This window comes from Malurus melanocephalus, unplaced genomic scaffold (genome assembly GCF_030028575.1).
Source record: "Malurus melanocephalus ecotype Western Australia unplaced genomic scaffold, MMel_1.1 scaffold_190, whole genome shotgun sequence".
NCBI lineage: Eukaryota > Metazoa > Chordata > Aves > Passeriformes > Maluridae > Malurus > Malurus melanocephalus.
Window position 1 is genome coordinate 436,555 of NW_026623422.1, and position 13,747 is coordinate 450,301.

At 49.2% G+C, this 13,747-nt stretch overlaps 1 protein-coding gene across 1 annotated transcript; it reads left to right on the forward strand.

Moving 5' to 3' along the window:
• Positions 1-4,366: 4,366 nt before the first annotated feature.
• On the forward strand, positions 4,367-9,576 carry LOC130577699 (armadillo-like helical domain-containing protein 4). The gene is made up of 3 exons (XM_057373244.1): positions 4,367-4,393; positions 8,617-8,751; positions 9,419-9,576. Exons 1-3 carry the CDS (start codon positions 4,373-4,375, stop codon positions 9,485-9,487), a joined length of 225 nt encoding a protein of 74 aa, XP_057229227.1. The 5' UTR covers positions 4,367-4,372; the 3' UTR covers positions 9,488-9,576.
• Positions 9,577-13,747: the final 4,171 nt, after the last annotated feature.

Consider the following 13,747-nt stretch of genomic DNA (forward strand, 5'->3'; position numbering starts at 1 on the left):
TTACACTCTTTTGTTGAAAACATGCAGGTTTGGGTTAGATATAAGGAAAAAAATTGTGGCTGTGAGGGTGGAAAGGCCCTGGCTGCAGAGAAGCTGTGGCTGTTCCATTCCTGGAATAATCCAAGGCCAGATTGGACGGGGTTTGGAGCACTCTGGGATGGTGGAAGGGTGGAATGGGATGAGCTTTAAGGTCTCTTCCAGCCCAAACCCTTCAGTGATGCTGTGAATGAGGAATAAGGATGAATTGTTGGCCCCAATGAGAAGCAGCAGCAAACCCCAGGCACCTCACGTTGGGAATGGGAAGAGCAGGGGAGCAGGGAAGGTGTGGAAGAGGGAAATGGACTTTTCTTAGGGAAGAAGGTGATGGCAGTGATGAAGGTGATCTGTGCCAAACAGCTCCTCTGGCTCCTGAGATTGGGACATCTGATCTAAGACAGATGTGAAAACAATTAATAGTGGCTGTTAAATCAAATTATTTTCATGTTCTGAGCATGGCTGTTGTTTTCTTATGTCCCACAGTGAAGTTTGGTGCTGCTCTCTCAGCCTATTGCATTTAAAGAATATGAAGTGTAATGGTTGGGGCAGTTGCCTGATCCCCACGTTGGTTCTTAACCATAAAATCGTATTTTTTCCTGCCCTTTGGATGGTGTGTAGGAGCCTGGGTGCCACATTTTCCCCACTGCTCTGGTGGTCWTGGTGGAGACCAGACAGTTTATTTTATTGAATAAACTTGATAAAGTTGTGGAATGAAGCTGGATTTGAAAATCAGGCGACATCTGTGGGGATGAGCGATAACGTGCCACAAAAAAACAGAATTGCTCTAACTGRTGATTAAAAAAGAGAATATGATTAAAACAAGCTGATTAGATGAAACTAAAGTGACAAGACAAAGCAGCAGGGCATCTGAGAGGGGAGAGGGGGAGACAGAACTGATGGCAGTGGGACATGAATTATTGATTGAAATCTCCACCAGAAGTGTTTGCATTTTCTTATCTGGGAAGGGAAAGAATGAATGAGGAAGCGAACAGAATTATTAAGCAGCTTTATCATTGCATTGGRGTGGATAATTAGGCAATTAGGATTACTAAAAGTTGGCAAAGCAAGAGGCCCCGAGGACTTGTGCTCCTGATTTCAGAGGAGGGGGGAGAGGGAGGCAGAAAAAAGGCTTTGGTGAGARACATCTCAATGATGATGGGGAATTGAGGTGAGGCTGAAGGCAGAGCAGGCTCTGGCACCCAGAACCCAGGAYARAAGGGGCTCAGGAGAGCTGGRCAATGAAAAAGAATTTATCTGAGGGTGGACAGCAGCAGGGAGGCAGATCAGGAGTGAAAGCCTCCACATAAACAGGAGTCCAGAGGAGACCCCAAAGATGCTYYGAGGGCTGGAGCTCTGCTCTGGAGTCAGGCTGGGAGAGATGGGAGTGCTCAGCCTGGAGAAGGGAAGGCTCTGGAGAGACYTCAGGTCTCCTTCTGATGTTGAGCAGTGCCAGACACCCTCAGATGTCCCCTGCTGTCCCCTCCCCAGCCTCCTGCCTGCATCCAGAACTTCCAGAAGGGATTTGCTCACAGGGAATTTTGGCTCTTCCTTTGGGCCAGGCAGACATCCCAGGCTGCTGCTCACCTCTGCAAATGAGCCTCACTTAGCTGGCAGCACGTTTAGAAGGGGAAAGTTGGGTAAAACTGAGTAAAAATAGCACATTTATAACCGTGTGAATTCATCCTGGGCTGCTCTGGTGCCACTGCTCCTCCTCTGTGCTCCCGACTGGCTTAATCTTAAGTTAGTTATTTAAAATTAATTTGCAGAGATGCAGACATTGTATAAATCATGGAGGAAATGTCAGATTGTGTGTGTAATTTACAGAAGTGCTCTCCACACTCRTCTTACTCAGCTCCCTTTGAAACCAAGGGATCAAAATTGAGCTGAGGCAGAGTTTGGATGGATCATGATCCTGAAAGTGCTGTGGAAGATGAGCCAGAACTGCAGACACTTGKTAGTAATTCACCCCCTGAGACTGCTGTGATTTCTTCAGGATATTCACTGATCAGGGAAGGAAAGGGGATCACGTAAAACACGTGGAGTGGAGTATTTCTGACTGATTTGCTTGGCCTCGTTGGCAGATCTCACCTGGTGTTCCTGGAGAGCGTGGCATTTTCATGGGAAGGTGCCAGCCACAATGTTCCTCTCCCAAGACCAAASTCACTGTTTTAATTATGGATATTATTGCTTAATTAGAGTCTGAARTTTGGAGTTAATTGATGGTGGCTGCTTAGCACAGATATAAATTCTAACTGGAAACAATTGCTTTATCTCCTGCTCACACAGGAGTAAATAATTGGAGCAGCGAGCTCTTGGTTTGGGGGACACAGTGCCTTGTCCTGTCCTCAGAGGTGTTTGAACAGCTCTGTGCATTAGTGATGTGAAAAGAGTTTGTAATTCATGGAAATCCAGGGCTCCTTGACTTGTCCTGGCCCCAGCCTGACAGYTCCAGAGTCTGGAGCTTGGCTGTGACAGCTCCAACAGCTCCACGCTCCCCACTCAGTCCTGCCAGGACATTGAAAGGTTTTTGACCTCCTGCTGCCTGAAASTCATTAATTTGGGGCTTTTATTTTCCTTTACCAGAAATCAGAGGCTTTGGCTGCCTGGACAGGCACCTGGTTAAGGAGAAATCACCTTGTGCTGTTTTTTCTGTGTCCTGAGTCGATTCCCAAAGGCTCCTGATGTGCTCTGCGTGGCCGAAAACAAGGCTGGGTTTAATAACAAATGTGTAACAGCAAATAAAGATTTGTACTACCGAGCCTGTGGGCCTGGTGGGCTTGCTGCTGTTGTTTTGTGGAGCAGAGGGGAACAAATTCAGAATCTGTGTTCATTAAAAACAGGTAACAGRATATTCTTAGCTCAACTGGAGCAGAAGGGCAGTGGTGGTTTCCTAATAAACTTCCTGATAAACTTCCTAATAAACTTCCTAACAAACTTTCTAAATTGAGTTTATTACCCTTGGCCCATGCAGGCCAGGACTAATGTTGGGAAGAGCTGATAAAAGCTGACCTTGTGTCCTCTTCTCGTGCTGTGTGTGTCTGTCTCCTGGGTAATTCATCTTTTTCCTCATCTCCCTGTTGGAGATAAGCACACCTGTGCCTGCCTCACACGTTGTCACCTTTGGCTAATTTGGGGTCCTTGTGTTTGGAAGGTGTTTGTGTTGCTAACGCTTCAAAGGGAGTATTCAAATTGCTTTGAACTTTTATTTTATCTGAGATAAAATAAAGGGCCCTCCTGTGCCCCCTCCTCACTCACAAAAAGGCTCCTTTCAAAAGGTTTCTCTGAGTGCTGCACGTGCAGACCCTGACACTGCTAATTTGGGCTTTGAAGGGACATTTGATAACAAAGCAGCCTTAGAAATAGGGTCTAAATCCATAAACTGTGTGCTGCATTTGGGATTTAACACCCCCAGGAAGAAATGTCACTCAGAAGGACATTGCTGCATCCGAGACTCCCCTTGTGCTTGTAGGATTGTCCTCCTGGAAAGGTGGGAATCCTTGAAAAAACACAACTGCTGAGCCCTGGAAAAAAAACAACATAGAACTGTTTATTGCTTCTTGCCTACGAGCAGGAATTTGTTAAAATCTCAGTGGATCTCTGTGGGTGTTTTGCCCTCTGTGCAGTGCAGACACAGTGCCCTGTGGTGTGAATGACTCCTGCACCCCTTGCAGTTCTTGAAATTAGTGAATATTTCAGCCCAAAGCACCTGCCATTGCAGAGTTTTAATTCTCAGCTGTTGTATTTCACGGGACTTGTTTAACTGTTAGGAGAAGGAAGTCGCAGTGCTTTTGCAGAATAAATTTGSTTGTTTTAGTAATTTAGCACCTCCAATATTATTCCAGTCCTCCAGTGGCTTCCCACAGCAGGCAGGSATTATTCCAGAAAATCAGGGGAATAAAAGACAGGGAATAATAAATTTTTAGCCATCATTAYAGGCTAAATTCCCAAATACAGGGAAATGAATCCACGTGGAGGAGGCCAGAGGAAGGGAATAACTGCACTGTAAGGTTTTCTCCTGGTCAGACACCCCAGTGTGGGTATGAGAAGCGATGGTCAAAACCCCACAAACTGAAATACTGGTTTTCCTCACTTTTTAAATCACTCTGAAAATGTGAATTGCTCAGGCAAAAGTGARCAACTTGCCTGCCAACTGACACCAAGAGTTTCTTGTCTTGATTTGCTGCTTTTTCTCTTTCTCATGAATGAGAGAGGAGGAAATCTAACATAAAGTCAAGGGAATTGCTGCCTATTTTACTGTTATCACTATCATTTGTTGCTAATTAATATGTGACACGATTACAGCTTTTTTTTCCATTATTTTTCAGTGAGAAGYTGGATGGAGAAGCTGAAAGATAAGGTAGGAGGCTCAGTGTTTCCATTCCTCTCAAAACCAAGCCGCTTTTAATTCCAGGAAAAAATAAATTATTGTCAGTGTAGTTCTTTATCTCTGCTTAGACATTTAGAAAGGGCTTAAAATTTTCTCTGGGAGGCAAATGAACCAGATGCTGTGGGGTGTAGTGTGTGAATCCACAATTCATCCCTGGTGGGGAGTGACCAAGAGCAGAATGGGGGACAGAGGTGTTGGATTGATTTCCCTTTTTCCCAGAAAACGACCTTGTCAGGCAGCCTGAGTTACTTTTTTTTTTTATTTCCCCTTAACTTATCATAGAATAGTTTTGGTTGAAGGGACCTTAGAAGGTSCATCTGGTCCAACCCCTCTACACTGAGCAGGGAGAAGTTCCTCTAGATCAGGATCAGGCTGCTCAGGACCMYGTCCAACCTGACCTTGAGTGTTTCCAGGGATCCCAGGGTAAGGAACTCAGTCCCATCCYTTTTCTCAAAGTGCTGAGCTCAGTTCTGGATCCAAATCAGTTCTGGATCCAAATCTGGATCCRAATCAGGTGCTGCTCTCTGGTGAGAGGCTGCCAGTGCCTCTGGATGAGACCTTTCCTATCTCCATCCCTGCAAATCCCTGGAAGGAGAAGGATCAAACACAGGAAAACGGACAAGAAAACAAACCCTGATCATTCCTCCCTGGCATCACAAGGGGCTGSCTGGTGGAATCAGGAGTTGTGCCAGCCACAGGCACTGATGGCTTTTCAAGCTCTGCTGCCCTGCAGCAAATATTGACATTTGGAAATGGTTGTGAAGCCTCCCAAGTGTTGTGTTGGTGACAGCAGAGATACAAGGCTGGAAATGAGGTGGCAGCGGTGCTCTGAGGCAAGAACATTCTGTGACTCAACAGGCCTTGGAAATTCTTGAACAGGATCAGAGTCAATAGTGATGCCTGATGATTTTTGCTTTTCCTTTTCCTGCTTTCTGTGCCCTCTATGCATTCTCCTGCACCCCTTAGCCCACATGCTTGTAATTCCTGAAGCTTGATATTCCAGCTTAGTTTAGGAGTTCTGCTGGGCAGAGAAACTAAACATCCTAAAGAAGGAGTCAGTGTGCCCTGTGCTATCTTAAACCCAACTCCAGCCTTGAGTGAAGCCTTCTGTCCAGAACATCCTGTGTAAACTGGGCTCTGGCCTCATCTGGGGGGATTCATTAGAATAGGGGGACATTACTGCATTTATTAAGTTTCTTATTGGGGAATCCTAGATAGATTTGCTAATTCCTGAAACCTATAAAACTTGTATCTTATTGGGGAATCCTAGATAGATTTGCTAATTCCTGAAACCTATAAAACTTGTACCCGTGCTGTACACGGGTGTGCATTCTGCCATCAAGTTGTGCACCTGGGATCCCAAATACCGAGGTAAAACCCTTTTTATCCCCTGAACAGTATCTGTATCATTATTAAAAACTGGCCTTTCAAGGCAACGATAGGAACAAAAACCACCACATGACTCSATGGTGAGCTCTGAAAACGCATCTCTGAGCTCAGGCAGACCCACCCAGCCAGCCCAACCTTCCACGAGGGYCTCACCAAATTCAGCAGCACTTTAGCACCGGGTCAGGGCACAGAGAGAGGGTTTGGGTGTCTGTTTTCCATGAGTGGGGGGGGTTTAGGGTGGGTTCCTGCCCAGCCCTTGCTGAGTTGCCTTTCTGCCTGCACCAGGAAGGAGGTAAAGCTCCAACAGGCTTTGCTGTCAGCAGAGCTCCTTGGCCTGGGCTCCATCCCGAGCAGAGAGGACAGAGAATGGTTTTCCCAGTGAAGGTAAAGAGCAGCCATGGAGGCTGGAGGTGCCTGCAGGGGCTGCAGCATGCACAGGTCACTGCCCATGCCAACACGAGCCTGGGAGGGACAGCAGTGTCTTCTCACTGAGGGTGTAGCTCTCACTTCTCCCCTCTTGTCACCTTGCTGGCACCTCTGTCCTTCCCTGCTACAGAGGAGCTGCCTATTCTGTCTCCAGCAGAGCTCTGGAGGGTCTGGAGCTGGTGCAGGTGGGCTGGGGGCAGTGCCCAGCACAAGCACTGGTGTTGGATTAAAAAACAGAGACTCAGTCCTGAGCCAGCTCCCTCCCCTGGGAACGGCAGAGCTTTCACCTGGGTCACATTTTCCCTCAGAAAAATCCAACAAAAAGCACTCCCCTCACTCCCAACCAATTGCTGATGTARCAAATAAACCTGTTCACCCCATTCCCTTCTTGTCCTAGTTCAGTTTGTCRGCACAGCCATGTGTGCCCCTCTCATTTGTCCCTGTCCTGTTTTATGATCCCTCCATCCAGAGAGGATTCCAGCACTTGATGGCCCCTCCCTGAGAGATATGTCCCTCTCTGTCCCTCAGCTGTGGGGATTGTGGGACCAGGAGCACAGGGGTGGGGACAGATTCGTGTCTGGTCTCCTGCAAACACTGCAAATGTTGCATTTGGTGTGGCAAATAAGTTCCTCTCAAGTTCTCTTGCTGTTATCTCCAAGCCCAGCAGGACCAGAAAGGTCATGGACATGCATTCAGTGGATTAAAGCATCCCTAAAGAAGCTCCATCTTCCCCATAAAGGGGTAAAAACGTGGCTTTGGAGCTGCCTGGGGAATGGGGTTTTCTATCAAGCGGGTGCAGAAGCCCCATAAGTTGGGCTGTGTGACCCAGAAGGGCTGCATTTGTGTCACATCCCWGGTTTTTGGGGTGTAAAACATTGATCATGGCCCCTGTAAAGGGCCATGATAAAGGCTCACAGACAGGCTGAGAATCTCATTGTTTTAAAAACAGTGATTTCTGCCATGGAAACTCAACTGGGCAGCAGCTAAAAGCCATTTTCATCTCCCCTCGCTGCCCCTGCCAGCAGCAAAGTTCCAGAAATAGAAAACRCCACGCTGCACTAATTGGGTCACCCAATTAAGGCACCTTAATTGCCTCACAGAGACAGAGCCTTCAGCTGTGTCCTCACTGAGCTCCTTCCCAGGAATGGGGCACAGGGATGCAGCACTTTCCCAACACTTGGGTTTTCTGGGAGGATGCTCAGGRAGCCTGAAGGATGCAGCTGAAGATCCCTCAGGTTTGGGATCCAGATAMAGGGGTTTTACTATTTAAAGCATTGAGTAGGATCTGCAGGGCTTTGGGAGAGGAAGCCCAGATGAAAGCAGATATTGTCATTCTCCAGATAAGTTTACAAAGGCAGGACAGTGCACCTGAATTCCTTTTTTTTTTCCCTCTCCCACTCAGTGGATTATGGAAGAGGAGTAACCRTGGTGTGTGTGCTGTGGGTCTGTGYTGTGTTTTKAGAGCACAGATGAACACAAGTGGCTGTAAGCAGAGGGCTGAGGGTGGCTGGAAGTGATAGTCCTCACCATCGGTGCCTGTGCCCCTTGGCAGGTGTAAAATCTGTTTTGGGGTGTGGAGATAGCAAAGGGTGAGGCTGTGGTGGCACAGCAGAGGGCTCTGGCTGCAGTGAGGGAGGGCAGAGCTGCTGGACCTTGCAGCACTGAGCCCGAGTGAGGTGAGGATGCTGAATSCATCTGGCACTTCAAAACTTAGATTAATTTTCATTTAAAGCATTAAAATATAAAATAACTAGCACTTGGGAATATTTTCCTAAGGATTTAAAGTGTTTAGATGTGCAATTTTAGATTAGTCATGCTATCTGCATTATTTTTTTAATGGGAAGTGCAAACATACAGATCTTGGATTTAATTAGAACMAACTGACTTTTGCTGTGCTTCCCTTAAGGCCAGCTGAAAGTGTGTSTGCTCTCCCTCTATGTTATCATCCTGCTTGCATGCAGGGGATCCTTTCCTGTGTTTGGTTCCAAGATTTGGAGGACAAAGCCAAGGAGGGCATGGGGTGGTTTGAGATCACTTTCCTCTGGTGGCCAAGGTTTCCCTTCACCCCTTCCTCCCTATGGACAGACCCTTCACCCCAGCCCTCACCCACACTGTTCCCTCTCCTAAAGGCAGSTGAGCATGCAGGATTTCAGCATTTCTCAGCAGCAAATATCTGTCAGAAAAAGCTGAGCTGTGCTGGTGACCAGCTCGGAGTGGGGCTGGTTGGGGCTCGCTCAGCCCCTGTGCAGGCAGGTGATGGGGAATCAAACCCAAACTTGGAGGAAATCACCACTGGGATATATTGCAGTCCTCAGCTGGTGAAAATGACCCCAAAAGGGTGGTCATGGGAGTGTTGCTGTGCTCTCTTCTCCATTCAGGCAGGATACATGTCGGGGATGCTGGTTCCTGTGGGAGTCGGAATAGCCGGAGCCCTCTTCATCCTGGGAGCGCTCTACAGCATCAARATCATGAACCGCCGCAGGAGAAACGGCTCAAAGAGGCACAAAAGAAAGGTATGGGGCTAACAAGGGAAGGTATGGGGGCTGCCAAGGAAAGGTATAGGACTGAGAACCCTTTGGGGTATGAAAAAAACACAGTCTGGGTAGGGTCTGTCTGAGCTGCAGCGTCCGGGGTGATTTTTCCTAAATTCGGCTTACCTAAAACCTCTGTTCAGAGGCTGGATGAAATTCAGAGAATAAAAAGCAGTTCTATTTATTGAAAGCCCTTCAGGTACATTCAGGGCAGTCCCACACCCACAATGGACAATGGCTCACGGGTTTTTCACCCTTTCTCACTTTTGTCCATTTGCACATCGGGGCTGAATCCTCCAATTGCAGCTCAATGCAGTCATTGACTCCAAGTTGGCTCCCCCAATTCTCTGTTGTTTCCATCTCTTGGGGCCTGGCACAAGGAGGTGTCCTTGATTTTGGGGCTGGGGAGGAATTGTTTTGTGTAAAAATGGGAGAACAGGATCTCAGCACTGTCTGTGGAGTCTGGAGTTAAACACTGAAGAATTACAGGATTACACGATACATGAAAAATACAGAAGCCAAATTAAAAATAGCTAAAGTCCTAAGGCATCAAGGACTCCTCGGTTATGAGATGGGGCCATCTGAATTCTCCTCACATTTTGCTCCTTTTCACCTATGCACCTCTCTGATGTTTCTTTTCCTCCCCCAGCAGAGGGAATTTAACAGCATGCAGGACCGAGTCATGCTCTTGGCCGACAGCTCCGAAGACGAATTTTGAACGGAACCGCAGTGCCCTTGGGAGAGCCCGTGACTTTTCAGAGGAGGGAGGGAAGGAAGGAGGGAGGGAGAGAGGGGGAGAGGAGGAAGAAGAAGAAGCCACTTTAGTGCTGCTCCCTCGCTGCCCTGAGCAGGGCTGGTGTCCCCAGCCGGTGACAATGCTACGCTCTACGTGTGCCACCCGTGATGTTTGTTTTGGTACAGTAGTGGAGATCTCACACTCGCCCCCRGCGCCTCATTCCGAGCCTCAGCTGGAGCTGATCCACGTGGATGATTCTTTTCCTCYTGCCCTGGTGTCCTGTTTTGGTCCTGGCTGGCAGTAATCTAATCATACCGATAGCTCTCACCCATCGCAGGAATGGAAATCTTTGCTGTGAATGAATGACCTGCTGTCCCGTTCATTTTAAATGTCACATTACCTGAGCTAGAGTTCATTAGTGCTAAGATTAGCTGCTCTGCTTAATTAATGAGTTGTATGCCTGGCCTGTACCCCTGGCTGCCCGAGAAGTGCCCGTGTACGGGGTCCTTGGTACAGTTTGAAGCACATTTCCTCCYTCGGGTGCCCCGTTCTCACCCCTTYCTTCCTTCAGCTCTGCTCCACGCTGCTTGGAGAAACACAGGAATGGCCTCAGCACTTGATTCCACCACAAAATTCCCTGTCCATTTCCAACCAGCACTGTCTGTTASAGCACAATAAACGCCAGCGCTCGCCCGCTGACTGCTGGCCTTGCATGGATCTCTTGGCTTTTGGTCAGTGTGAGAGAAGAGGCAGGTCAGAGACTTCCCCAGCTCCTGCCTCCTGTTGGAAGGACACTGCTTCATCTGTTTCCAAGGCTGTGTTCCCACAGAGGTGAAAGTGGAGCATCTTGTCCCCTAAAACCCACTGGAAATTGCATTTTCAGYCCCCGAAAGCTGCGTGAACAACGGCATTTTTGGGGGGATCCGGATGGGTCTTGTCTTGTAGAATCACAGTTTGGGTTGGAAGTGACCTGGTTCCAGCCCTGGTACCTTCCACCAGACCCAGTCACTTCAATCCTTGTCCAATTTGGCCCTGAAAGCTTCCAGGGATGGGGCACCCAGAGATTCTCTGGCACTGGAGGTTGTGGAGCAGGTGGCAGTCRCTGTTTGGGGTTTGTGGCTGACAGTGGGGAAAGAGCTGGAGAGATGGCAGCTGTGTGTGGGGAGGGGTCAGATAGCACACAGGGAACTCTRAATTCAAAGGAGAGGTGGATGCAGGGGTTGTGGAGGTGCCCTGWTAGCCCTGAGTACAGAGGGACACGTGCCTGAGGTGTCACAGGCGAGCAGGGGACAATAATGTGGCTTTGCAGAAAAATGCTGTCAAAACAGCCAGAAAAAGAGCTGCACTATTGATCCTGATCCCCATGGCGGGATTGCTTCAATATGACACAAAACCATCCACGTTTCTGAGGTGGGAATCACTGTTCTGTGGGGAATCAGCCTTCGTGTGAGGAGCAGTGCCTGCTGCCAGAGGACTGATCAGAAAAATGAGAGCAGAGCACACATCTGCTGAGAGTGAATCCCACTGAGCCTTGAGRGAAATGAGGAGGAGAGTTTGAGGAGGGATTTACTCCCTGTGGAGGTGGAAAGGCCTGTCAGATGGTGAAAGGTGGGGAGCAAATGTCCWGTGGCAGTGTCAGTAGGATTGCAGGGTGAAGGACATCCCCTTTAGGGGGTCAGGGCCTCCCCTGGACATTAAGGGATGTGATGGTCAGCTCAGAGCCCTGGCATTGTCCTGTGAGCCTGTGACATCCACTGGGTCACCCCTATCCCTGAGGTGACAGGGAGGACAGCCTGGTTCCAAAACACTGCTCCTAATGTTCATTCCTCACTCACTCATCCCGCTGGGTGTGTGGGGAGAAGGGTGGGAAAGACAACATTGGTGGGATTTTCATCCCCTCATCCCTCCAGGAAAGGCTCCAGGCCAGGACTCCACAGTGCAGCTCTCCCTTTTTCCTTCCTGAACCTTCAGCCTGGAGGATTTTGCAGCCCCACATCTTTAACAGGCACTGACTGGCAATGCACCCTTAAATCCAAAATTAAGGCCTCYTTCTCACATAATAAATGGTCACTCCAAATTTAGATGACTTTTTCCTTCCAGACTCATCTTTCCCTATTTCCTTCTCGTTCCTAACTCTCTTGGAGCTTGGAGGTGCCCAACAGTCCAGGTGAGCATYCCTGGCTGTCCTGCAGTATTTGGGATCAGGGAATGTTGTCCCCTGGGCACGATGTGGATTGCACAGTGGAATGACTTCTCCTCTTTCCAGGTTGCTGGAAATCACCTCTGGAAAGGCTTTTCTTTTTGGTGCAGCACCAGGGAGGCTGGAAATGAGACTCAGGGGCAGCTGTGAGGTGTTCTTGGAATGCTTGACCCTGGTCCAGCCTGGGACACACCGAAAAGGCGCAATGACAAGGGGCTGGAGCACAGATTAAATATCTGATAAAACACAGCTGCTGGGTCAGTCAGGAGCAGGAGGAGGAGGAGGAGGATGGCTGAGCAGGGCTGCAGGCTGCTGGTGTAAGTTCCCCAGCTCAGGAGGATCCTCATGGATGGGCTGTCAGTTTGATGGATTGGGAAGGCGGGTGGGGAGGTGCTGTGGCCTTTTGTTGTGCTGATAAATCCACARTTTGGGACACACCGGCTTTCTGCGGGGGCAAGCAGCTCCCCTGGCTCTCTTCTCCCTCCCAGCATAATGAATTTAATGAATTAAAGGCAGCACTGCCAGTCAGAGTGAGGGAGATGGGGCTTTACTCCATCCCTGGGGGCTTTGGTGTCCTCAGGAGCAGATTTCCCTCAGAGAGGATGCAGTGTGGGTGCCTGGGATGCTGGAACTCTTCAGGATGGAGCCTCAGCTGCGTGCTCAGCTCAATGTGAGCTCTCTGCTTTCTGCTGGAGACAGGCTTGGGAGCTGGAAGGGTTTCCCAAAGGTTTTTCTTGTGGTCCATCTTTATTGCCATCCCAGGGATGGGGCCCGAGCAGTGTTAGCCAAGTTCCTGAGCTGCCCAGCAGTGCAGAGATGCCTGCTGATGCTGTTTGGATTGGAGTTTTCTGTGGAATAGATGGTTTTGGTCAGCCCTGGAGGCTCCTCATGTCTTCAGCTTCACCTGGAGGCAAGGTGGGCAGTCAGGACCAGCCTTGGCTCCCAGGGAAGTTTTTGGGAGTTTTTTGGAGCTCAGTTTCCTGCAGTACCCTCGGTATCAGCACGGAGTTTGCAGTTCCTTCAAGCACAAACACTGCTCTGCCTCTTCCCTTCTCATTCAGGGCCAACTCACTCTGGGTTGGGCTCCTAAAAATCACYTCTGCACAGCTCCTGGAGCTTGATCCATTCCCTTGGAATGATGAGATGGCAGCAGGGAGGGGATGAGGGTTTAGGTGGGAGCTGAGGCTCCATGGGGAAGGCTCTGCTGGGTTAATCTGCACCCCTGCATCACCAGAGGTGCTTTTGGAAGAGGCAGAACAARGAAAGCAGTCAGGAAGGGCCCTCCTCATCCTCTGTGCTGGGTGAACTGCAGCCCTGAGTGCTGAGGGTGGTGACATTGGCACAGTGTGACTGTGTCACTGCAGCAATAACAACGAGCCCCACTCACCTCTCCCTTGCGTTCTCCTGATAGCACAAACCAGGATTTATTTTGGGCACCACCCAACAACTCTGGCATGTCCAGCCCCGTTTCTGACCAGAGGAACCTCTTGCCCTGCTGGAATTCACCTCCACCACACAGCTGCTGGTTCCTGGAGGGTCTCTGAGGCCACATTTCACCCTGGAGAGGATTCTCTGGGCTGTGCTGCTCACCCAGAGCGGTGTTGGCAGTCCCTGTGCTTCCTCGTGGGTTTCTATTTCGGACAGGAGCRACTCCTCATACTGTAACTCTGGAATGTAGCACTTTGTTAAATGAAAACATTGGKAAATAAAAAGCTGTCCATCGTAGCTGACCCAGAGTGCCTCGTCTCCCTGATCTGTGCTTCGGTCGCTGTGTCCCAGGTAAAGCTGGTGCTCGGAAGATTTGAGCGTTGTGTTTCTCTCTCCAGGCTGCACAGTCAGTGCAGGGGTCACAGGAGCCRTGGGGAACCTCAGCCTGGCCCTTTTTGGGCAGGATTTACCTGGAGGTTGGGATGAGTAACACCCCAAAATCCCTCTGCAAGGTTTGCAGCAGGAATGAGCCCCAACAGTGATGTCTGTGCACACAGGACATTTTCCTTTCTGTTTTCTCATGTTCCTGATTTGTCTGTGCCCAAATCTCCCAA